General features: G+C 42.9%; 1 protein-coding gene across 1 annotated transcript in view; it reads right to left on the reverse strand.

Moving 5' to 3' along the window:
- Positions 1–27,408, reverse strand: part of SH3BP5 (SH3 domain binding protein 5) — a 52,866-nt gene that overhangs the window by 3,175 nt on the left and 22,283 nt on the right. Inside the window, exons 4-7 of the mRNA XM_051789041.1 lie at positions 16,847–17,011; positions 8,549–8,679; positions 4,417–4,459; positions 2,221–2,440 (exon numbers count right to left, since the gene is read on the reverse strand). Coding sequence (XP_051645001.1) covers positions 2,221–2,440; positions 4,417–4,459; positions 8,549–8,679; positions 16,847–17,011 — 559 coding nt within the window. The remainder of the gene's footprint in view (positions 1–2,220; positions 2,441–4,416; positions 4,460–8,548; positions 8,680–16,846; positions 17,012–27,408) is intronic.

A 27,408-nucleotide genomic window follows, 5' to 3' on the forward strand; every position in this document is an offset into this window, starting at 1 on the left:
TGAGGCTCAGAACCGCCTTGGAAGAGCAGCAGAAGCAAAGCAGCAGCATTAACAAAACGGCTCAAAGGAGAAGTTTCAAAGTAGTTCTTCTGTTGCCCCAGCAGCCCAGGGCTCACATGCACCACAAAAGTGCCAACAGAGGCAGCCACCAACACGGTTATTGCCAAGATGTTCAGCCTCTTGCTGCTGGATCTGCAGATTGCAGAACTGTACTTACACACTGCAGAATTGACCTAAAAGGCTTCAAACATAAAATGGATAACAGCATTATTCACCTTCCTGAGCCCCCTCTAGGGCACTTTGAGCTCAGAGACAGTTTTTCTTGTGGTTTTGTGCTTTATTTTTAATGATGTTAAATACAAGACTGCGGAGTGGCCTTCTCACTTGCTGTATTTTATCAATATATGGTGAGCAATACAGATAACTTTGCAGGGGGTGAAAGCAAAGAAAGGTGGGGAAAAAAGATGTTTCCAATTAGAGAGTCCTCTACTTGGCAAGAAGCACTGACATCAGCCAGTCTACAAGCAGCACAGCTCAAACTGTAGCTTACTTTTCACCATCTAAACTTACTGTAAAACACAGGAGCATCTGCAAGGGCCAAGAAACTCTTGCTGATGACAAGGGGTTTTATTCAACTCCGGCAGACAGAAATCAAGATATAAAAGGACCTTGGTGGAAACCTCCCTACACATTACATAACTCATCCAGGCTATTTTAGTTACTAAGTCTGGCACGCTGCTAGTCCTGCCCTGTTGTAACCCAGTTGTGTTGGCACTAGACACAACCTGAAGTCCTTCCACCTATATCGGATTGTGCAATTAAAAGAGAAGGATGAGCCCATGCTGCTGGTCTTTGCCTACAGCCTCAGCAGTGACCAGGAGAGCCAGCAACTGGTCGCTCTGAATTAACTTTAATTTTTCTGGCTCTTTCTGCCCCTATACCCCAGGCCTCTGAACTCCTTCAGCACAAGAAAACCTTAACTCAGTTAAGCTAAGCCTTTCAGAAAGAAGGCCTTCTGCATGAGGAGGCGGGACTTGCAGGTATCCAAAGAGGCAATTGCTGCCAAACTTGGAAAGGTCCCAGCTGCACAGTACTGAGTTGAGAGCTTCAACACATCATGCAAGAAGTCTTGCCAGTGCAGAGGTCAAGCACCAGCGCAGAGCTGCCTCCCAGCTCCCATGGCACAGACAGGCTGTACCACAGACCTGTAAGACCTCAGTGCGAGTATGTACCAGTGTCTATGGGGAAACTGCATTTTCTGCCTTTGGGCACCAGGGTTGTGCAATTATGAACTCCTGCAATCCTGACCTAGACTTTTCCCTGCAGAAATGGAGCTGAAATACAAATTAAATTGGAATTTGTGGGACTGGGCAGCAGAAAAAGACTTTCTGCATCAAGAATTGGAGAAAGTGTCCAGGAGGGAGGCAAAAGTAGGCCACATGCAATGGCCATCTATCCACTTTCACCCAGAGCCAGGATAAACGCAAACTCTCAATACAACAGGCTTCACAACACAAGGTCCCCACGTACCACCAGAAAGCAGAGGTTACCCAGCTTGCCTGGAGCTTGTTTGGAGCTTGCTGCTGCCACCCATCTTATACAGAGCCCCTCAGCACACTGCATCAGCATATTGCTGCTTCTTCACTTCCCTTGTTCGCAGCACACATGCTCTGCTGAAATCACATCTTGACAGAAGATCCTGCAGTGCGAAGGAGCTTATCCTTACACGCTTCTGTGCAAGCATCACACCTTTCTGTAGTGCTGCAGCTGTACCTTTAGTTCCTCTGCCACAGGCCCAGCACTGGAAGACAAGCACTTGATCCAAAAGGTCTGTTTCCAAACAGCACTGCCACTTCAGCAACCTGGCTGAATGATCTGCGACAGCCTGAGACCACCTCAGGCAAGTCACCAACAGCAGCAGCATTGGCTTAAAAATGCTCTGAAGTGTTAATTTTGCTCCTTTCATACAGCACTGTACAAAAAATAACAGTGATGCTATGAAAACAGCTGATGCACTTCAACTCATAACCCTTCCCCTTGAAAATTGGCTGTAAAAGAATGTAATCAACTTCTGTAATAACAAGAAGCATAACAACTTAGCCACAGTCCCACGACAGCCAGCAAATTTCAAAACTGCAGAATACGCAGAGGAATCCTAATCTTAGCATTTCTTATGATGCCCATGGGATATTCCCAAGCACAGCAGTGCTCTGTACTCACTGGAGATGGTGTCAGACTCCGGTTTACTTGCTGACAGGTCTTCCACAGAGGTATTGCTCCCTTCAGCACCCACGCCACATCCTCTGGGCCCCATAGCAGTGGACCTTCTCCTCTCATGAATCTCATCTGAGATCATCTCCAGATTTTTCAAGGCAGTCTTATACTCTCCCTTAGCCAGGGCCAGCTTTGCCTGCAGGTCATCCACTGTTTTCTTCAGTTGCTAACAAGGAAGACAGGTATTAGACGGACTTTCACTGTGAACAATGCACAGCACGCAGTTCCCTGTTATGTGTCTAGGGGACTTGGCTCTGCACAGGCAAGCTGGCACAAACCAGGGCTAGATACCATCTAGGGGATGGGAGAGTTTGGAATTCAAAAGCACCCTAGCACAGGCAGTGACACTTGTGAAGGAGACAACAGCAAGGCAATCCACAGCAGCCAAGGGCTGGGACTGCCTCTGCAGTGTGGTAATTGCCCCTGGCTGAGCACAGAGCAGGGCCCCCACTCAGTTAATGTGCAGGATCTCTCATAGGAATGCACCTCTCAACACAATGTCATTGCTTATTCTTGAACCACCCCTAAGGTTTGCTGACAGCCTCTGTCTGCAGGGCACAGCAAGGCTGGGGATCACCCTTGAGGGCACTAAGCCTCACTCTCCACTGAGCACCAAACCCATCATTTCTGGTCACTAAACCTTCAGAGCAGAAAGCAGCAAGCCTCACACCCTGACAGCTATAATACAGCAGTTTCTGTGTCCCCAGGCACAAACACTGCTCTAGAGCAAGGGCAAAAGTGTTGTACCCCCTGTTTCCCAAGGGAATACACTGCTTGTGTGTCTGTGGCTGTCTCAACACTTTATATTGTACATCAAAAGCAGTCTGTGCTGTCTTCTGTATTACATTTTATACAACCACCTTGCTTCAGAAGGGCACTGAGCTACTGCCATGGAGAAGCAACAGGCCCCCTAACAACGGGCCTTTGCCCCTGGGAAAAAGCGTATTTCTCAAAAGAGGCCTCCAGCCAGAAGGGATTATTGGGCTGGCACCCAGCAGGCAAGGGTTCAGCTCTGTGCAGCAACAGCTGCTGACCACAGCTACACAGGCAGGCAAGACAGCAGCAGTGGGCATCCAAGCCTGGATCCTGGCAAGAAAAAGGTGTGTGCCAGAGCCTCCAAGGCTTACAAAGAGCTGCTGCATCTCAGGCAGCTCAGGGAAGGGCTCACAAAAGAGATGTGGGACATGCATTGCATCCCAGGCAAGGAATGGGAATCTTCTTCTAGCTAGGCTCCTACTGACCCAGCACCCCACGGGAGCCTTCCTGCACCCACAGCCAACAGTGAGAGGCACATCACTTAAACTCTGTGCACATCACACACAACTACAGCACCAACCACTACCCTTCAACTCAGAGGAGCCAGGCTCCTTGTTTTGGGGGCCATATGCAGCAAAAGTCACTCAAGTAGAAAGAGAGTGATTCTTGCACTTGAATTTGTAGGGCTACTTTGCTCTCCCTGCCCTGGCAGCTCCAAGACTAAGGACTCCCTGTAATAGCAGGGAGTACCATCCCATGAACAAGTGCCATGCCCACCCCAGGGCCACTGTGCCTTGCAAGGCACATGCTATGCCCAAGCACTGACCAGACACTATTGTATCACACAGAATGAAGTGCAAAGATACCAAAAAAAAAAAAAAAAAAAAAAAAAAGCCCTGGAAGCTATCAAGCCAAATCACAAATCCCACTTATCCCAAACCCCAATCAGAAATTCACATCTGCATATGTTTGAGTTGTACAAGCAGGTTACTTCTTCTGTTAATTGATCCAACTAGTAAACATAAAAGAGCACCCCAAGGACAGTTAAACAGTCTGAAGCACAAAACAATAGGGGAAAAAAATGAAACAAAAACCCACAACAAACAAATAAACACCAGACACATTAAACTACAAGAAATAAACACAGCCAAACTGTATTTGTTTGGTTCTGGCAGCAAGCAGCAGGGTTTAACACTCTGATTTCACACAAGGAAACAAAGCCTCTCTTAGTCTTTTATCTTTAAAATGTGCTTAGCAAATTGCTCAAGAGGTTTCGAATTGGTTTTTTACAGAAACACAACACAGTTGTCAGAGCACTTTAGATGTAATTTCAGTATTTACCATAAGCAGTAAAGAGTTTCAGATGGATCTGAATTACATACGTACCTCTAGTTGGACATAGTACTTTGCCTTGAGTTCAAAATAAGGCCTGTGGAAAAACAAAGAATAATTGTTTACAATCACTGGGACTGAATGCAGAGTACTGGAGTGGGAGTTGCTCTCTTTGTAGCACTAACACAGCTATTTCGTGTATTGCTGAAACCCCAAGAGACAACTATCTAGATGACAGGACACCTACCTGCTCTCAATGTCTTGCTCTTTCTATTTCTCATGGGTCTTTTGACCTAAATAAAAACTGTAAAACTCCAATTTTTGGAGTTGACAGCACAATTCCTTCAGGCCTAGATTCTGCAAGATACTTAAATGCAGCATCCAGCTTCAGGCATAGGCATCCTCTCTGTGTCCATTTTCTGAGCAGCCCACAGCACATGTAAATTCCCCAAAGAAGGTAAACATTAGATTTCCCTGGGTTCAGATGTGGGGGTTGAAGGCACAGTTCTTGGGTTTTTCAGTGAAGGAAAGGGGATGAAGGGAGGTCAGAGCACCACATACAAGGGCACAGCACTTCCCATCAGCAGCCCGCCAGGCACTTCCCTCATGCTGCACGGCTCTGAAACATTTTGCTTGGACACAGAACACAGTGTCACACCCGGTCTGTTTCCTACCTCTGACAACAAAAAAACAACAAAATTTGCTTATAAGGCTGCAGGAGGGCAGGGGTATAAGAGGTGCAGTAAAAAGCCTAGAAACTACATTCCAGCTTCAAAGATTTGAAGCCCGCAAGCCAATATCATCTGATATAACACTGAGGAGGAAAAAAAAAACCAAAACCAAACAAAAAAACAACAAACACGCAAAAAGAAAAAAAAGCAAACAAACAAAAGCCCTGATTTTTTAGCAGAGCTCACTACCTTCCTCATCTCTCAGAAGCTGGAAATTAGGGGAGAGATAAACAATCAGATATGGTTTTACATGAAATAGAATGTCAACTACCCTTGTCTTGTTTCTATCCTGACAGCAAGCCTCTTCTGAGCTGCAAGTCCTACTGCAGCTGCATTTTGGACTGTGCACTAGAATTCAGGAGTGCAGAACTGTGGCTTTCTGATCCTATATTCTTTGAAGGGTTGAATTCACTACACAGTCACACACAAAATAACTGAGTTGTGTTTCCCCAAAAGTAGGTCATTTCCATCTCTGATACTTTTAATCAGCCCCCCTACCATCAGTAGGAGCACACAGCCAAGTCTCGATGTTTCCAGGGACACTGATCCAGTCAAATTGTACCTCTGCCTTTCCTCACTGGGATATAACCCTGCCAAAGGCTACACAGATGCACCTGCCAGGCAGGATAAAACATTGTAGTTGAGAGTTTGGATCCAACAGATAAAGGACTCCTACAGCCATACCCCAAAGCAATGAGAAGCCACATACACTGACAGAACAGTGTTGCAGGGAAACATGTACGGGGAAAACAGAGAAACCCATTCACCTCAAATAACCTGATCCTTTTCCTTCCTTACCCTGGCACCAATTGGGAGGGAATAACCAGGCTTCCGTCCTAACCTTCCATCAGCTTCCACAAGCCTGGGGGAAAAGTCCCCTTTCTATCAGCCACAAGCACAGGTGTCTTTGCATGGTGTGAAAAAAATCAATATGTATATGCGTGTGTGTGCGTGTGTGCGTTTACACACAAATACATATATGTGCACATATGAGCAGGCATGTTTACTTATAACAGACAAGAAAAATGCCACCTAAGTCACAAGGAAGGATGCCAACAGGCTGACATGTCGGAGCTCATACATAAGCACTCTTGCTCACTCATTGCTGACACACAGCCAGGCACCTGATGCCAGCAGAAAACAGTGTGCTGGAAGGGTAGGGACCCACATCTCCTTGGGTCACTTCATCCCCTTACATCCACGGCCCCGTAACTGCTGAAAGCTTGTCTGTAACTCAGCAGGGCGGGCGGACCGTTCACTGATGCAATCAGTGTCCTGCATCAGGAGTTGTCCAAGTCCAAGGCATTGCACAGTCAAAGTGCTTTTTAAGTAGATGACAGGAGGAGTACAAGGCACTTTGCCCAAGTCACCGGAGCAGAAAGTGACTTCCAAAAACCAGCTAAAACAGGCAAGTTCATTATCCTACAGCTCAGAGGCACTGAGCCAGAAGATCTGGGGACTGTTAAGAACGTGCAGCCATACGCACACTCATAGCTTACAAGCAAGTAAGCACCCAGAAACAAAATTAAAAGCAAAACCAAACCAAAACTATCCAATAATCCTTTGCTCATCAACTTTACACAGCAAATAATCTAAATTACTTTTCTCTAGGCTGTCCCAGTCTTATTTTCAAAACAGTAATGCTTTAAGCATCTTAATCCAGACTGAAGTGGGGAGCAAATGCAATTAACTTTTTCCTGAAAGAGAGCAACTCATTCAAGCATGTCTATCCACAAGTTTACAGTGAGAGACAATGGACAAATGCACCTGAAAGACCCAAGCATTACAGCCAGCGCTCCCAAACCACCCAGGGAGAAGGTCAGAGCAGGATGCTGCTAAATCCTTCCTGAAAAGCAGCTACTAGCCAGCAACACCCTAAAATACAAACAGCTGCAAGTTCAGGAGCCTCATTTCCCAGTTTATGTAGCCACTTGACAGCACTGATGTTTTCAGTTCAGTTTCAATTCTCCTTTACAGGAAAACTGCAATGCTGAGAGACAACTGACCTTTCCAACATCCCTATGTAGCGTGACTTCAAACACATCCGTGGCTGTTTGTGCCATCAGGCGTCTTCCACTTCAATACTAGGTTAGAAGTGGCATTTCTGTACACCCCTTATTAAAGGGTCTCCAAAACACCCTACATAGGTGGTTTAAACTGCAGTCAGCCCTAATGTGAGATGAAGGCATACGCTGGAATTCTTCCACACAAGTGAAAAGCAGCTTGTCCTGAGGAGAATGACACAAGACAACACCCCTCTGAGGGTAGTTTCAGCAAGGAAATGAAGACTCAGAAGCAAATCACACAAGAGGCAGCTGGGGCATCAGACTGCGCACTATCGTGGCTATAAAAAGCTATGTAGGACCCCACTGACAATTTAATCAGGGCTTTTATTTTAAATCTTATTGTAAGGAAGGAACTCCTAGCAGCCAAAGCACTTCTCAGATATTGCTCTCATCCAGAGAAATCTGTCACTTAGCGATCTGATGATGGTTTTCACAGTCCCTGTGCAGCGCTAAACAAACAGCATGCAGCTCATTCTAGGAAGTCAAGCCGCTACCCCATTTCAGCAAACATGCTTTAATCTTGCTTGAGAATGCTAATTCTCTCTGGGATTGAGCAAACACCAATCAAAATAGATTTTTTTGTTGACCGATTTCACCAAAAAGTCATTTTTAGATGGAGGGATTAAAAGCTAAATACAGCAAGCAGATTGTTTAGACAAGCTACAGTCTGGAAATGTAAAAAAAAAAAAAAAAAAAAGGCTGTGAAATATAAAGAAGATTAAGATTTGGTTGTAAACAGAGCCAAAATTTTAAACAGGTTCTGAGCAAAAAGCTGTTTCACTTCTCTGCAACAGAGCAAATGTACATCAAATGCAGATACAATTACTAATGACACTTATGCTGCTTAGCTATGCCCTCTGAAGTGTGTTTCCTTCCCCAGGAACAGCTCTCACACGGCTTTGCCACGGCAGCATCAGGAAGTAAACAAGTCTGATGTACAGCATGCTACACCAGTACAGTCTCACACCTTTCAGGCTTCTGTCACTTGCTTTGTTGCTCTCCTAACTAAAAATAAGAACTAAACTGCAAACAATCCTAAGCTGCAAAACACCTACCCACAGAGCTGTGATGCTCTGCAGACAGCGTCTGTGTGGATGCCACGGGCCTGTTTCTCAAGTCATGTGCCACCAAAGGATTCAGTGCACTAGAACAAGATTCCACCCAGGAAAGGTTTCATATCCCACACTATCAAATCAGTTTTTTCAAAAGACACTTAAAAGGACAACAAATGCAAAGACAAATACCAGTACCAATTGTGCTGTGAGGCTGCTCTGTGCAGACAGGAGCCCAAAGAGCAATACCCTTTCACAAGTTCAAAAAACCCCACAGAATCGGTATTTCCCCCAAACAGATTTCACCAATAAATTCATCTCCAGATGTAAAACATACTTTGATTTATTGATGGCTCTTTTCAGCTTCTTCTCCAGTTGTTTCATCCTTCCCATGGCAGCATTGTATTTGGCTGCAGTCTCCTTGTGAACCAACTCACTTCTTGTTTTGGTGTGTTCTGCCTCCATGACCTTCAAGAGGGAAAGAAACAGGTTGAATGGCAAGACACATTTCTTATCCTTTTAATTAACAGCAACTTCATAATCTCTCCAATCAGCTCATGTTGGGAGAGTATAGAAAAAAATTACTTTCAATGAACCTTCTTAAAAATCTTTTGTGAAAAGAGCAGCAATATGTCAGATTTGCAACCACTGTGTTATTATGACAGAGGTGTTGCAGCTTCTCACATATCTCCTACAGGAAGTTTAAGAAGAGCCTCAAATTTTGAGATCACCCATTTTTTAAACCAAGTTAGATATTCACGAGTGGAGCAGCGCTAGCAGAAGTCACCCAATTACATTTCTGTTCCCTCTTGCTTCTCTCACAGGAGCCTGGCCTTCCCAGGGGAGAGCTGGCAGGTTGCTCAGCCCCTGGCTGCAGTCCCATCCCTCTGGAAAGGGTTGAGCAGAGGGAAGACAGCCTAAAACACTGGAAAACAGCATGTCCAAGATGGTTCTCTTAAAACAGCTGGCCAGCCTCAAATCACAGTTTCAACATTGAAAATGCAGAGGTTGGAGCCCTGAGCTGACACCCCTATCATGCAAACCAGTAGACCTACCATGATGACCAGACCACTATCCTAATGTATCAAGACATTGAGGTGCTGGAGTATGTCCAGTGAAGGGCAACAAAGCTAGTGAAGGGTCTGGAGCACAAGACTTATGAGAAGCAGCTGTGGGAGATCAGGAAAGGAGGCTCAGGGGGGCATCTTACTGCTCTCTCTAACTACCTGAAAGAAAGTTGTAGCAAGGTGGGGATTAGCCTCTTCTCCCAAGCAACAAGCTACAGGAAAGAGGAAATGGCTTCAAGTTGCACCAGGGGAGGTTTGGTTTGGATATCAGGAAAAATTTCTTCACTGAAAGGGCTGTCAAGCATTGGAACAGGCTGCCCAGGGAAGTGGTTGAGTCACGATCCCTGGAGGTATTTAAAAGACTCCCAGACATGGCACTTAGGGACATGGTTCAGTGGTGGACTTGGCAGTGTTGGGTTAATGGCTGGACTTGATGATCTTAGAGGTTTTTTCCAACCTTAACAATTCTCTGATTCTATCTGGAGAGGCAGATGCTTAACGTGCAGCACTCCAGGCCCAGCATGTCAGCTGCTTTCCACGGCCAGCCTGGACCTTCCCCAGCCAGTCAGGCTGCAGCCCTCCACACAAGCTAACAAATTCTTCAAGTCATCATTTCTTCAAAGTTTCACAAACATGCCTACTGCCATGGCATTTTACAGCAATAAGGAGTCTACAAAAGCAACAGGAAAAGTGAATGTCTCTCCATTAGCTGCATTGTTGATGTCCCATGCTCATGTTTTGCCAGTAATTCTATGCAGGGTACTTTTATTGTCCAAATTTGAGATGTCAGAGGTGTAAGTCAGAAAATGTGTTTAATGTACTAGCAGTCAAGATCCAGACAGGGAGGTGATTGATTTGTTTAAAGTAAGAAAAGTAAGAAAAGTGGTGACACCTCACTGTTGGTCTGGCAATGATGGGAAAGCAGGCAATTTTTTCAATCTTCTTTTCTTGCAATGTTTCAGCTGTGATACCAACTACTCCACAACTTCTAGCCAATTTCTTCCAACTGGCTTCCACCACTAGACTGTGTATCTGAGCTCTCAGATGCAGAGAGAAAGAAAATTCAAGGTATCTTAATTTTAAATAACCTCACCCACAAAGCCCTAGTTTTTTTTGAAAGTGTGCTAGCCCTCCTGGCCCTCAGGCTGAACAGGGAAAATGTATAGTCAACTTTGACCTTCCTCTCAGGAAAATTGTCGTGTTGTCCTTTCTGATGCCTAAATGAAAAGTGTGAAATTGCCAAAGCTGCACTGCATCAGCATCAACCAGTAGCTCTTACCACTTTTTGCTTATCTACACATACCACTTACTATTAAACAAAGAAGTTGCTACAGAACTTTAAACTATGAGAAAGAAAGATTTCCAAGGGATCTCTTGATCAGATATAAAATAATAAACTCAACTCCGATGCCCTTCAACTATTTTATATGTGTCCACTTTCAAAAAAAGGGGAGAAAAGAAATTATCAGGTTCATAACAGACTCTCTCCTGCATGCTGAAAATAAGCTGCAGCCTCTTATCTCAAACAACTGTTTGAAAGCCAGGCTGCTGCAATGACTTTCCTTAGTGAAACATGTCAGACAAGGCTGCTTTTAGCATGGAAGTATCTTAAATGAAAATGCAGTCTCCAAAGACTGCACAGAAGGTGGTTCACCTTTGTAGTGTGGGAAGGAAACTGCAATTTAAAAATGCTGGAAGCTACAAAATAACAGTGACTGGAATTTGCCAATGCTCAATTACATTTCAATCCCTCACATCCATTCTTGGGGCTAAATTAGAATAAACCTTGATATCTGGGATAAATCACATGACAAGTGCTACCAACATCAGGGTCATAAAGCAGGTCAGGTGTCCAGTATCATGTTGGTTTTTCATACCTTTCATATCAAACATCACAGAAATGCTGAATCCTGCAGAACTGGGATTTGAGGATGATAGACTGTAATCACCTCAAAATATCTGACAAAATATGACATTTGCTGTCAGCCTTATATACCCACGTTCATTACCCCCTCCAGGAAAAAAGAGAAAAAAAAAGCTATATATTTCATCCTTTTGAGAAACCAGTGATACAAGAAAAACTCTCTCCCCACACATCCTTGTTTTTTCCTATGGGCAATTCTGTCATCACACTCACATTACGCCCACAAGTCTGCAGAGACACCCCATCCCCTTTCCCTGGGACAGTAGCTCAAGGTGCACACCCAAGGCTGAGCTCTCCGTCAGGGCAGGTGGACAAACTGCAAACAATGCTGCCACCTCTTCATCTGGTAGGTTCAATATAAGACCAGCTAGGGAAATGCCTCACCTCTTAAAAAGGGCTTAGAAAAAGACAGACAGGCTTGTGTGGGAAAGAAGTACTTTTTATCAGCCCTAATACATTTGGGGAGGGAAAAAAAGCAGCGTTATGTGGACTTGTACACAAACTTTTGATCACAGATACCAAATAAGCTGTTTTGTCTAATAAAAGTGCTTCTGTCACTTCTACCACCAACCTGCCTTGTAGATGCTCCTAAGCCATCACAGATGCAAGAGCATCACTTAGAAAAAGGCAGGGATAAAAGTGAGGATGACACTTCTTCAAATGAAGATTGCTCAAGGCACATCTTTCCTCCTTACATGGTACCTGCCATTCATACCCTTGGGGTGAGCAAGGGACACACTCTTGCATGAAAACATCCAGAGCAGATGAACTTCTAGGATGCCCATGCATTCACTGGACATTTCTTAGCCCACACCTATCCCTAACTACTGGATCACCTATTTCAGGCAGAACTCACTCTCCTAGGTAGCACAGGCTATAAGATACAACTATGGGAAAACAAAACAAGTCAAACCCCCCAATGCAGGTATTGATCAATTCCTCTTCTCTGTTTCCCAACCCTTTATTTCCAAACCCGTTGCCTGGGAAAGAAAGGTCAGTGTAGACTATCACTATCGTGATTAAGTCTATATGTGAAGCTATTTCCACCCAAAATAGCTCGATGACCTGAAGTAAAAAATGGACTCCAGGCAGAATCTCAGTAATAACAGCAGATGCAAAAGAAAAATTTTATCAATGGAGTTCAGCAAAGCTGACCATCTAAGCCAGAAGATTACTCTGGACAACTGTTTCTTTCTCAAAAAAATTAAATTGATTGTAAAAGCGGAAAGAGACAATTAAGACGGGTAAATCAGGAGGAGAGAATCAACAATACAAAAGATTGCATAGAATCCCTGCATTTCCCAGATAAAGTGACAGAGGGATTAGGACCAGGAAGGATGTAGTATTTTTGTTGCTTCTTTCATAGACTTTCTTCTCACCCTTTTTTTCCTCAAAGTTTTTCTAGCTTCAGGAAGTATCTCTCCTCTCTACATCATGAAAGCACCCACACATTTTACACTGACAGATGGCACTTCACAGTGTAATATCAGAGGGAGCTGCACAAGCCAAATTAATCCAAGAGGGAGCATGCCTCCTCCCTCTTTACTCTCCCCTCATCCTTTCCTTCTTAAAATGTCTCATGATCAAGAGCCAAAACATTTCTTCTTCCTGCCAGAATTTATGAACTGAACATATCTCAGGAAATACTGTAAAAGCAGAACCTTTTTAAGACTGCGGATTGCATCAGCAAATAGAAATTAGCAATTTCTCTTGAAATTTATGAAGGATCTTCCTTCTTGCTCCAGCTTCTCTCAAACTAGAAGTAACGCATCCTTTTGTAGACCTTTATGAATTATTTTCAACAGGACTATAAATGTGAAGATCTTTCTCCTCCATCCCTCCAAAATTCAACATCCTTTGGCCCTTTCATTGCCCTGTTCTCTGCACCCCAAACTGCAGCATTATATTCAAGGTACTAGCAGACAGGCAACACACCTCCACTTCCCAAAAACACAATCTCCAAGTTTTAAAGACACACCAAAACCTCAGTAAGCCAATGGCTAAGAGTGAACAGTGATTTCTTCTCTAGGTAGCTTAAAAGCTCATCACACTGTCTACATTGTCTACATTTCTATTACAATCAACAGACAATTTATTTTAAAATGAACTTGCCCCTCTGCTCACATGATTTGTTCTCCAAAAACCATCAACACACTGATCAGACCTCCTTTCATTATAATGAACTTTTGCCAAGTTCTGTGATACAAAGTCAGGTTCTAGATACATGACACTGACGAGCTAAATTCCAGCCTGTCATTACACTTCTCAGATCTGTGGAAAAATGGACATCTAGAAAAAAAAAACACAGGACTTTACCCCAAAATACACATCATGTTAGGAACAGAAGTGGGTAAAGAAGCTGCCTGATCTGCAGGATTGCACCACAGCCCAGTGCTTCATTGTTGTCAACACACAGCTCAAGCACAGACATTTATAGGGATTAGTTGCATCTTCACAGAGAGGCAGGCAGGCATCCAGCTCCTATTTATGCACCCAGTTTCCTTGGGAAATGTAGCTCAAACTACAAGGTGTAAAAAAATTCTGAGTGACAGCCTGTACTCCCTGTACCTGTTCATGCTGTTTCTGTCTGCTCCATGAATAGAAAGACCTTCCACATGCAGTGCTCCCACCTCACCCAGGATAAACAAAATTTCCATAACTCTTCCATTTTGCATCAGTTGAATTATATGATTTTCTGCATAAGTGGCTACAAAAGCCTTGTTTACAGTACTCTGTTAGATAGTTACATTAAAAATAGTGTTAATAGCTTTTCAGTCTATCAAGACACCAAAAAGCAATTACAACATGTAACCCTTATCTCTATTTCCTCCCAGTGAGGGTCTGGAAACAGCATTTCCTGTCTGGTACTCTGGAACCCAAGTCTTTGTCCATATCCACTGGGTCATGTGCAAAACTAACCTGGCAGCATTTCCACATACAGCTGTATAAGAAACCAGTTTCTTGTTTGTTCTCTTGCTTACCCTTTTTCTTTATGCTTTTTGTTTGTGGTGTTTGTCAGCTACCGAGCTGCTACAGGGCTCGAGTTTTGTTCCAAATTTCAGATTAATTCAAAAAAGCCTGCTGCCTCTGCCCAAAAACAGTAAATAAAAACCCTTTACTCTTGTCTGACATTTCTGTCAATAGAGAAACAAATTAATTAGTAGCCACTTTTTAACATTTGGCTCAGAGGTGCTTTTCTGCACTTGAGCTCTTGCTGTACAAGGCCCACTGCAAAATTATTCTCTGCCCAGTACAACTGCCATTTATAAACAAATGCAAAAAAAGCTAGCAGATCCAAATAACAAGAATGCAAAAGCTTTCTCCAAGAATGATTTTATAGGCATAAGTAGAATTTTATTTCTTAACCCTCAGCTTTCACTCTCAGAACCATTTTCCATTAGTGACTTGTAATGTAATTAACAATTAATGATCTGAGTTATCAGCAACGCTGTGGCAGTCAAGAAGAACTTTTGTTCTAGTAGATCTCATCCTCCAATCTGTTTTCACCCACATCTTGGTAGGGAATGATGACATTTTCTGCTCCCTGAGATCCCAATTATTCTCTTTGCCTCACTGAACACTAAGAACTTCATTAACTGCGTGCACTGAAGACAAGGAAGTTTTCACCCCCTCTTAAAGAAGATATAAAACTCAGTCAAGCCCTCCAAACAAACTAATGCTGGGTCTGTTCAGTCAGGACTTCCAACAGCACTCTCACCCTCCTTGGCTCTGGCCCTAGTCTCAAGACCTCCACTATGGAGGTACTGTCTCATGAAAATCATGAGATAAACTTCCATGTAACTCTCTCAAAATCTGCTACACCCAGGAAAGGTTCAGGTGGGTGTTTTCTGGGAACTGAGCTTACCCAGGCTATTTTAAGCACCAGGAATTGCTGGGTTACAAGTTTCCCATTCCAGGAGCCCTCAGCTGCAGTCCAGTCAGTGCCTAGGATACTTCACACCTGCAGTAAGTAAATCTAAGTTTCCTATTTACTGTTCAGCTGTAACAAATCAGAGACATCATGGTTTGGATCAGTCCCCAACAAGCAGGTATTCTGCATTCAGTGATGATACATATCAACACCACCAGCATGACTCCTAACACTGTCAGCAGAGATCATCTGCTGTAAATCACCGGGTTTGCTCATCTCAGGTGTACACCTACCAGAGACCATCAGGGAAAGCTTAAGGGTTGTAGAAGGACACAGAGATCCCCTTGAGATAGCCAATGAAAAGAAGAATCTGTTTGAACTCTCAAAATTGCTAGTGTTTCTCACCCACCCCAACACAAGTTTGCAGTATACCAGCCAGAGAGAAGTGGTCAATATGTGACTGCTGTCACTCTCCACCAGAACTCAGCAGTTTAGCAGTAAGGAGGTCTAAGCAACTCCTTAGATGCTTCCACCTATAGTTTTCTCACCTATCAATTCTGATAAATCAAAAATTGTGGATGCATTTCTGGACTTTGCTCCTATTGAGCTGGGATAACAACTAGGGAAAATGACAGCTGCTGGTGTCCTGGCACACACACAATGCAAAGGGGAGGTTCCTCTCAGAAATACACAGTGGTTACCTGATCTGCAAATACCTAATGATAACAGGGACAATAACACAAACAATACCCTGGAGTTCGTTTTCTCTTTCTTTAAAATGTACCAGGTTTTCCATCTCTCCCCTACACTCAGCCAACATCCCTTCTGTTCCCCGTTTCCTCATCAGGCAGCTGGGTTTTACAATTCACCCTGAAATAGAGGCTTTCTTATAAATCAGAAGCTTCTGCTACAGAACAGAGCTACTGCATTGAGGACTGCAAGACAATATGAACATTGTATGGCATGCTAGCATATTTGGAATAGCAAGTTCAGCTTCACTAGCATATTAAGGAAATTCTGACAGAACAAAGATTTTTAACTTTGATTTTTGGTTCTTCCATGTTAAAAAAACCTTCCTGCCCTTTTTTTTTTTAATAGACAGGAAAAAAAGAGACACAGCAAAAGACAGGAAAATTCTTCTTGACAGCTGCTAGAAAGAATACCGTCTTTCTTTGTTAGATGATGCATCTCTTCTGTAAGTTTAAAAAGACTTTACGAAGGAGGTAAGATCTTGTCTAAATTTGAAAGTTAATTCAGGATAAAGCAGAAAGCGAGCTTAAAACGCAACACACATTTTCAAGTAATTCTACATTCAAACACGCATTTCTGAAGCAAAGTGCCTTGTTCAAATTATTCCATACTACAAACCCATTATACTAAAATTGGAACATGTCCCTGTTTTTCCAGAGTAAGAGCTCCTATAACACATGTATTCAGGAATAGCCATCTCCGTGCAATTATTCTGGCACAACTCCAAATGCAGATATGTGTGAAGTTTATCTGTTATCCCTATAATATAGATGGTAATTTATTTTTTTCTGTACAGAGCTACTCCACTAGCTATTGGCACAGCCAGACAGAGAAATATAGTTGTCCCAGAAGAAGCCTAAGGCCCAGATCATTTAACCTTAGGCTTCATAATTTTTCATAGCTTTATTTCCTACGTCATGTATCTGAATCAAAACAAAAATTTATTCTTACAGAAACTAAGCCTTATACACCACAGGAGAACACAAAATATGGAAAAGATAGGTGCTGGGGCAATTGTATTACCCTCTGAGTAGCATGGTTGAGCATCTCTTGCCAGGCAGAGTCAAACTGACGTTTGTCATCTTCCAGGAGCCTCTGCTCAGCAAGTGAAATGGTCTCTTTTGCAGCACGCAGCACTTCAGTGGCCCTCTGAAAGTCCTGAGTTGCCCTCTGAGCTTCCAGCTGTGCCTAAAGAAATAAAAAATAACATAAAAAAAAAGTTTTAAAACAGTCACGTTTAGAAGATCTACGACACTAATCCCAAGACTTTAAAAGCACCACACCAGCGTCACTGTTTCCCAATCTTTTACTTGGAAGTGGCACATATTTTTCACTGGAGTAAGTACTGCTAAGACAGCAGTTCCCACACAAAGAGCTAATTTGCCCAGAACTGCCTCATAGTGTTTATGGTCAAAAACCCACACAGCTGATGGCCTACAAATAAGCATCTGGCTGAGAGATAAATACCTTCTGATGTAGGTTTAATCACTGAGAAACAAAACAAAAGAAAACGCAATAGCAAACTTGTAGCATGTCAAGAGTACATTGAGAATGGCACTCCCTGAGTTTAGTCAGGGTGGATTTTTATCTGATGCACCATTAATCACACTGAATAAATGTTCTGGAAGTATGACCTTGCTATAAAGCACAAACAAGTTTTCTGAGACAGTGGACACTAATTCCTTGGACATTCTTCTACTTTGCTATCGCTGGGACACAACTGGTGCAGTAAGTCCCCAGCACACAGACACAAAGGTAATCAAGGGAATTTACAGCGCATGTAAAACATGGATGAAGGCCTTGCTATGTCCTTTGGAAACTGCTGCTTCTTTTAAGCAAAGTAACACAAAGTTTGAGCTTGAAGGAAACACTTTCAAGTGTCTTCATGGAAGCAGGGGAGAACAATCTTCTGGTGAACTATATGGTTCTTGCTGTGAGAGAAAGACTCCCCCAGAACAATATACCTCAACCTTCCCAGCAAAGCAAGCACTGCTTACAAGCCATCTAATCAGTGAGCTGTGATCTCTTCTGTTCTAGATCAAAAAAATCCTCAGTGACACTGCATGTACAGACCACCTTCATCTCTCCTGAAGGTTTTAACAAGGCTCTCACTATACCCAAATCCAACTCTGAACAGTCGTCAAGTAAAATGCTCACATCCCATCTTGCCACCTCCCTTTTTCACAGCTGAACATCAGCCCTCCAGGGCCAGCAGCAAACTCTGGCCTATTCAGCCCAAAAGGGGATAGCCAATAAAGCAGAAATAATGCCAGTTATACTGCAGGTTTCAGTAGTATCATAGCAGAGTTCAGTAGTGTCACACTTGAGTACCAAGTGTAAACAAGTCTTAGGTGTTCAAAACAGGTGACTTTACAGTAAATAGACAAAGAATAGTCATTAAAAAATTACTGGTGTTGTCTGGGTTGTTTGTTGGGTGTTTTTTTAACAAAAGATAGAGATATCCTCTCTTAGTTATCATTGAATGAGTAGCAATTTTAACATTCAGGCCTTCAAACATGCATATTTCACATTGTTTTCCTAAATCAGAAATTTTTAATTTCTGAAGCTTTTGTGTTCATTTGCTATATCAGAATTTTACTGCTCTGTGGCTCTTTTGAGGTTGACACACAAATACCTTGTTTAGCTGAAAAGTAAAATCTTAACCTGAATTTTTCTACACTATATATTTCACAAATTTCTATTTAAAGAAGTACTTTTGAACCATTTTGTACTAAAACACCTCCCTTCCAGTGTAAGCCTTACATTAAATTAATTGAACATCCAGCACTATGAATACAGTTTTCATTGACACTTCAATGACTTTTCAAAAATAAAGCAGGACTACTCCATTTATTTATATCTCATTACCTATAAGAAATGTCTTTGACCAGACATGACTGACAGGACAAAATAATGAATAAAACTTTACATATCATGATATACATAGAAGGAGTCTGAGAATGAAACTGAGAAAATAAGTCTGATATACAGAATACTAAACTGAGGAAGATAAAATGTTACGAATAAACTAAAAAGTTTTAGTGTGAAGAAACAGTGGTCACTTGGGAAGCAGCCAAAAATCCCTGATACAAAATAAGTACAACAATGGTGCATTTCTCCAGCAAACAGCTGGCTACACCTCCTCAACACCAGCTGCATCAAACACCTTCACACTTGAGACGCCACAGTTATTTGTAAAGGTAATGGAAAAAACCCTTCCCTCCCTGCCCCATAGCAGGGGAGACAGACTCCTAATTTAAACACAGATCTCAAAAGGAAATAAAACACACTAAGTTTCCCTCATTACGTCTTGAAATAGCAGCAAGCTCTTCTTACTTCCTTCCCCCTCTCACACAGAGAGGTACCTCACCCCGAAGTGACCATGAAAAAATAGAAGTTATGTGTCAGAGGTCCTTCAGTTACTAGTTAGAAAGGGAAACAAAATTCATCACAATCAGTGCAGTAATTTCCTTCCAACCAAGGTCCCTGATGCATTTCCTTCTGAAGTGGTTCGTGGTGTTTCCACAGAGAAGAAATTCATCTAACCTTTGCTGCTTTCAGGCAGCTTACACCACACCACCCTGCCTAAAGCCTTGGTGAAGAGCCAGGGCATTTAAGTGTTAATTTCCATGCAGAACTTCACATTCCAAAGCAGCACAAAGCTTTGGGTCAGTGTTAATGGATGCACAAAATAACCTCTACTGAATTTCCAAAAAAATTCAAAACTTTTTTTTTAACTTCCAGTAAGTTTGACCTACGCTAGCAAAGGAATCAAACACAACTAAAGGCCAAAAGTTTCCCATAAAAAATAGCTTGAGATAGGTTTTAACTAGTGAAATAAAATGTAAGACTCCAATAGGAGCCTGCACTAAATACTGCAGAACAGTACTGAGAATGTTTGGAGGAAGAGTAGGACTGATTTTCATGAAAGACTCTATGAGAGGGAGCCACGTCCCAGTGACTTCCAGCAAGAAGGCTGTGAAGGCAGCTTCAGCTCCATGGCTGCCTCGCTGCATGAGCGGGCCTGCCCGTGCAAGAAACAACTTACAAACACATGGAAACAGACTGGAGACCCATTCCTAGCACAGAGAGAACCTCATCAGCAAGTAACTGCTTTCGAAACTCTAGTAAAACCAGATCCCAGGGGCAATGCAAGCACAGAAGTACAATTTTCTCACCGTAACTGCATCAGCACTTGAAAGTTTCTGTTGGCACAGATACTCGGGTCAGGGATCAAGACATCTAAGCTAGGAAAAATCCTGCAGAGCATTAGGAGCTGAGTTATTAAATCTCCAGAAAAAACAACATTTAGTGGTAGCTTGCAGTACTAGTAGCTCTTCTGATGAAGACTCTAAAGCACAATTGGCTGCACAGCAGGAAAACAGACTTTATTATAAGAAAACCAGAAGTCAAATTTACAATTCAGCTACATTTCTACTTGCACCTGGACCTGTAGGACATCGAGAAATGAAGCTGTGAACAGGCAGGCCCATAACACTGGGCTCATAATCCATTATGCTTCATGTCCTGTAACGGCGTGGGCAAATGGAAAACTGAAACAAAACCATACTTAAATACTCCCTCCCAGCTGCATTTGTTGAATACTACTCTGCAGTGGCAATTTGGAAACACTGTTTTGTTTTTAAGCAACACAGTCCAAATAGCAATTTAGCTTCAACAGTTATCTGAAGTCAATCTATAGTCTTTTATTTTAAGCAACTTACTGAAAGCCAGAGAAAGAAAAGGCCAAACTCTAGGGTAAAGCATTATACATTCATCATTAGAAAAACATCAAGAGGTTTGTGGTTTTGCCAATGTGGATACCCAAACACTTTTTTAGTAGAGTTACTCAATAATTAGGCTTCATTTAAAACTCCCTCCAGCATGTACAAGTTGTTCTGCACCATCACCGACAGGTTGCTCTCACGCTCTCGGTCCCAAGCCTGCAGGTCACTCTGTTTGATGGAAGAGAGAGTAGCCATGTTCTTCCTGTGCTTTTAAAACCATAGAGAATAGGAGCTCATGTCTCCATCCAACCTCTTTACATTGCATATGAAGTTGGTCACTTAAAACAGTGGCTGTTTCTCTCAAAAGATAAGAATTCAAAATTCGAATGAATGGCTGAAAACTAGGCTATTTTTCTTTCATCACAGACTTGTATTTGATTTGAGAGAGGTTTAGCCCTGGGGGAGAATAAGCAAAAATGTACTAGGGATGAGGACAAAAAGCTCTGAGGGAGGTTGGAGGCAAGCAGGATGTCAACTTTCTGCCTGTCACACATGCGCTTGATGAAGTCTACCCGACATAAAAGTGAGGATCTCTTTCAAAATAGTTAGAAGGAGCTAGGCCAGTGGGACCCCTCATTGGAAATAAGAAAGTCTTGACACTTTGGGAACTGGGGGTCTGTGCCCCAGCTCCCACTGCCACAGTGACACTGCTCATTGTGGCTCACGATCAGTGCTTTCTGCCAGGAAGCTCAACCAAATGTCTTCACCACTGCAGACCCTTCCTCTATAATATAAAGTGGGACTCCTTGAGAAACACAAACAGCCACAGAGATTTAAGCTAAGGAGAATCCCACCGTCACAGCAGTGTCTGTCACAGGCCATCCACACAGACACCAACTCCTGCTGCTCTGTTCATCCCTCCTTTGCAACTCAGGACTCTGCAAGCAACCTGCTACAAATACATCTCCCACAACAATTCCTTCCTTACAGCAAGCTGAACATCCAGAAGTCCTGCTCTGCCCACTCAGACTTCTCCTCATGGCCAAGACCTCATCTGCTATGGAGCCCAGGCTCCAATAGGCACTGCCCTGAACTTCCCAGGCAGCTCCCAAAGACTGAGGTGACACACAGTAGCAGCACTCACAGAAGCAAACGGAGCACTGCAGTATAAAACATGTCAACTTAGAAAACAAGAAGTTATGTAAAATTAAAGGGGTACTGACAGGGTTCATAATTGCAAGATATTAATGTATTGCTCATAGGTGCTTGATACCAACAAATCCCTTTTGGGGTACAAAAGCTGCACTCTCAAGGGCATTCCTCTGCTTAGCCTACACTGGGCCTTGCACAGAACGGAATCACGAACAACAGCTGGATTATGTTGTTAACTACAGATAGGAATGAAAACAAAAAAAGCTAGGCCATGGTAAGCTAACAGAAGAAAACAAACCCAGGCACTTTTTCAAATGTAGTCCTCTTGGAACTGGCAGCAGCATACAGACATCTGCTTGTCCATTTTGAAAGCAGAAAAAAACCTGTACTCTTTAATTACGAAATACAATTTTCTGATTGGTTCATACAGCTTTTATTGACCCAAGCCCTCTTCAGAGTCAGAGCCCTTGCCCAGTTGACCTAATAGAGGATTTTTCCCCACCCTAACATATATAGCTTGAATCTATGACATATACTCCATTTCATCTAATCTCTGATGTTTTTGTTTCTGCACAATATCACTGACACTGAAACATGGTACAACACAGCTATAGCATTCCTCTGAGGTTAGCTGACATGTAATACACCCTGGGAGACACTGCTCAGTCTCTGACACGTGAATACACCTGCATGCAGCTGACAGCCCAGCCAGGTTGCCAAAAACAGATGCAGAGGGTACATTTTGTGGAGACAAGCCTATACAGAACTTCTCCCCTCAGCCAGCCTCCCTCACCAGAGGGCCAGACCACAAGTGTTGATAAATTCATGAAAAGGACATCACTAACCTAACCAGCAGATTTCCCATCAGAAATGGCAGTCAGTAACGATCCGCTATTTTCAAGTATTTACAAAACTGGCTTCTCATTTATCCAGGTGAACCTAACTCATCGTGCACTGCCAAGGCCTTGACATCCACTTTATTTCAGCATCTCTGTGTTACTGGCAATGAAAGGCATGAACAACTACTCTGTTTATGAAATCACTGTAAGCTGGAACATGAAGGGAACACAGAGATGCTGCTCAGAACAAGGCACCAGCATACCACGTGCAGGCCCAAGGCCTTTGCTCTAGAAGGCACTTGTTTGTCACCGTGAAACCAATCTCTCTCCCACTCACTAATCTTTAAAACAAAAGTTTAATTGCTACCAGCAAACGTGTACTTGCTTACTATCAAATAGATAATGATTAACTGTGTTCCAGTCACACTTTTCAGAAGGAAGCAAGATGTTTCCATTCTGGTCTTCTCTTACTCTTTTATCAGCATCCCACAATTAATTTGCTGTGCAGATTATAACAGGGAACATATTTCAAAACAGGAGCTTTACTCCATCAACCACTCACCAGAGTTGCTGATCCCTGCCTGTCTTCAGGGATCACTCTGATCGCACTGACTGCACCAGGGTATCCTGCACAAGCTTCTGGCAGGGATGAGGACAGCAGGATCACCACTCACTGACCACAGTATACCTGTCTTATCCACCACTGTAGTTGATTCAGTAATTCAGAAGCCTACAAGGTGAAGGCACCATTCACAGTGACCAGCCATTGAGTGCTGCTATTTTGGCTCCAGTTTTCCTCAAGCTGTTTCAATGCAGTTGGCAGCCCAAGGGCCCATAATGCTAAACATCCTAATAACAATCTTGATACCGGCACAACTGCATCCATGGTAAATCTGCAAATGACATTAAGTCAGAGGAGATGGTTGAAAAAGCAAATGGCAGAACATCAACCCAGATGGCCCTTGTGCAACCTGCCTGATTGAAGACAAACTTTACAAGGTTCAACAAGCAGACTTGTGGAGTCCTGCACCTGGGGTGGAATAATCCCATGGTCAGCCCCGCCAAAGAGGAGCTGTGCATTACAACAGGCATCAGGCTGAAAAAGCTGAAAAGGTGCAGTCTTGCTGGGAGGAAGGTGAACCATGCCCTAGGCTACATTAAGAGGCCTATAGCTGGCCAATCCTGGGAAATTATCATTCCTCCCAAATGAGTAGTGGTGAGGTTGCATACTGAATACTACATCCAAGCCCTCAGTTCAAAATGGATGTCAAGATAGGGTAGAGGCCTACAATGACTCCCACAAGGAGTGCTGAGGGATGTGGGTTTATTTAGTCTGCCAAGGAGGAGACTAAGGAGCAATGTAATTAGCTGCCAGCTAAATCTGAAGGGGAGCTGTAAAGAAGAGAGAGTCAAGTGAATGTTTTTCGGCAGTATTGGATGGAGCAACAGCCACAGACAGCAGCTTAAAAGTTCAGGGTGCACACTAAAAAATGTCTTTCTTATCAGGAGGGCAGTGTGACCCACAGAGAGTTTACAAATATCCATCTCTGGAAGTTTTCACAACTTGGTAAAGTCATGGTTGATGTAATCCAGCAATGTCACAGTTCTGCTTTCAGCAGGAAGTTGGGCTCAGATGACCTCAGAGGTCCTATACAACCAGTATTTATATCAAATACCATCCTTTTTTCTTACAGTTTCTCAAAGTCTAAATAATATTTTTGCAAAAACTTTGCAGTGACGCTGAATGTTCTCCTAGGTTCTCAGTCATATTTTCCTGAATAAACAGACTAGTGGTGTAATTGGGGGTAGGGGTTCTGTTTGCTTTTCTTAAGGACCATGACCTTCCTTTCCTCTCTCCCAACAGCCTAAAAATTCTGAGCCAAAACAGAACTGAGAAGTAGTAAAAACCACCAGAAACCCCTTCTTGCTATAGGCCATGCACAAAGTTTTATAAACAACTTCGCAAATCCAAAGCCTTGGGAGTGACCTCATTTTGACAGACCTATGAAGCCTTGTGAGCTACACATTAAACTGCAATGACTGCATTACTGACAGAAAATACAGTCTCTCAAGAGTCTGAAACCCCTTCATTCTTTAAGCTGTTTATTGTAAAGCTCTACAATTGTACATGGCTTAAAATATGCTTTTTCAAAAGCAGATTTGAAGATTTTTAATCGGATGGAGAAGGTGGAGGAGGAGGAAAAGGTGAAAACAAGCCTTGCTAGATTTTTATGAAGGACAAACCATTTCCTTCATGCTCCCTATGAAACACTACAGCCATATGTCCCTTAGTCTCTGCTTTTGATTAGGTGTCTTAGTCTTGTGCTGGGCTTTTTGGCCCCGTACATGCACCCACCCCTCCTCTTCTAACAAATTAATTGTCACAAAACTGACCTGAGTCCTGGTTCTGTGTTACTTTCCTGGTAAACCTGTAGTCTATAAAAAGGTCCAGGAAATAAGAGTAGACCTACAAAGCACATTTCAAGAGACATCCAGCTCTATGCTAAAGTTAGGTGATATGTGTAACTCCCTTAAGATAGGATCATAAGCCATGTTCCAAGAGTTCAGGGCACGTCCAGCATTAGCTACTTGTTACCAGCATACAGACAGTTAGACTCCTCAAAGACAGAATCCCACCTCACTTCTTTAGGAGCTATGGAAGGAAACGGGAAATAAATATCTGAACATACAATTTCCCTAAACGCTGTTAAGGCAAATCTTGGACTGGACTGAACAATCAGCTGCCAATCCTTCTCTGTTCTCTGGTGGCTCCCATCTAGGCTGTACACTAGGATCTTGCAAAACAAGGGCAAAAATATCACCTCTGAGCCAACCATTGCCACTGTGCAGTCAGTCATTTGAAACTTACTGGTCTTCTCACTGGTTTTAATTGATCTAGCTCCTTGCCTTACAGGAACAGGGAGGTGATGCTCATTTGGGCACTGAGATTGTATGGGAAACACTACCCCAAGCCTTTTGCCCCTCCTTTGTTTTTCATGCGGTTGTTGAGAGATGCTGGTCTGCTTGGAGTTACTCACAGTGATTAACAAGTCTATGGCACCAGAGTATGACATTTTATTCAGCCTAATACCATCCAGGCACAGCCTTCTTGGGCACTCACTGCCATCTGCTTGTTAGCTGTGCACTTGTTTGTGGCCAAAATTATTAAGCTGCTGCCTTCTGGAAGAGGGGATCATAGAATATGTCCAAGCTTTTCTCTCCAAGGTAAAAGATCTTATTAAGAGAGAAAAACATCAAGATAATCCTCCGGGCAATATGCACCTGCAGCGTGAGAGCTCAGGCAGTGACTCAGAGAGCCTAGGGTTTATAGCTGGTTTCTAGGTTTAGAGAGGCTCTACATACTCATCTACACCTGGCATCAGCTTCCTTTGCTGGAATTAAATATAGAAGCAAGGAACAAACTCCCACAAATGCACCCTGCAAGAGGTACACTGCCTGCCTTAGTGGATTTGCTAATTATCCTAGATAATAAATATTCAGCACATACAGATGCAACAGATAAATTCAGGAGAAACACTGAATCATTGTCTCACATAATTGCCACCAAAGCAGCAAATGTTTTTAAGCAGAAGTTTCCAGAGTGTTGGCAAGGGATTGGCAGCCTGGCTCTGAAAGCACACCTTGTATATGCATACTGGCAGAAACCAAGACAAGGCATGTGGGTAGGAGTTTCACCTGGCTGATGGGCTGCTCTGGACATGTTTTCCCAGTTCCCAGAAAGCCTCACACCCACCAGCAATTGCCCATCCTCAAGAGCAGAGATATGCTCTGGAAGAAAGCCCCAGGGTAACCTTGTACATCTTTGCATGCTCACAGCTACTTTTAAGACAGTCATTTTCTTAAGGGACACGTTGAAGATAACTATCTATTGACCCTTTAAAGTTTTCCCTAATGGAATTATATGACACCATAGCACATGTGACTCACAGGCTTGCTTCACTTAAAAGAAACAGTTGCAGGTGGTACCCTGGACAAATGAAGTGCTAAATCCATTCCATGAAGGAAAAGTCTAGGTAGCAGCAGGAATAGAGAAAATGTCAATTCCACTTCACAGCAATAAAATTCTCCTTTGAGAACAAACCATTAGCACCCTTTACCAAATGAAAACAGAAAACCCCACCAATCAACCCAAACCATACTACAGCAAAAAAAAAAAAAAAAACCACAACCACCCACCCACCAGACACAGACATATCTAAAAGAGATGGACATTTCTTCCACATTCTGGCAGCAAAATTTCTCATTTAATAGTAGAACTTCAAGTTCTACTGCAACTGAAAGATATTTCTCACAGAAACTGTCGATGCAGAGCCATTCCCACACATGCTGCACAGGAATTAGGCTCTTCAGATAATCTTTTCCAGCAAGAACAAACAAGAGCTCATAAATTCATACTGTTTTACTAGAAGTCATAATGAAGTACATCTAGAAGGCAGTAACCAACATCTATATCATATCTGTCTTGGCAGCAGCCCCTAGCATGAGCATTTATCATTTCATAATAAACTCCCACCTATTTAGACCACTATACACAGTAAAGACCGAGTTAGATGAACAACTTCCCCAAGGTTGCAGGACCTGTACTGCCTTCAGCAGTCACCCCTGAGCAATTACCCACAAAACAGGTACATAGGATATCACCCTGACCTCAAGTCACCCAGGCTCAAATGCCAACTCCTATTTTTAACAGATTATCCTGTCTGTGGCTTACAATCTCTTAAAATAGCCTTAACTAGTGAACAGAAAAAATTGGGAGGGGAAATAGTGAGAGAGAACAAAGCAAGGCAGTCTTTCCTTTAAATTATTTTTTTCCTGTACATTTGCCTTTTGGCAATAGCTATGCGAG

This window comes from Manacus candei, unplaced genomic scaffold, assembly GCF_025592945.1.
Source record: "Manacus candei isolate 608988 ecotype Guabito, Panama unplaced genomic scaffold, ASM2559294v1 h1tg000026l, whole genome shotgun sequence".
In the NCBI taxonomy this organism is placed as follows: domain Eukaryota; kingdom Metazoa; phylum Chordata; class Aves; order Passeriformes; family Pipridae; genus Manacus; species Manacus candei.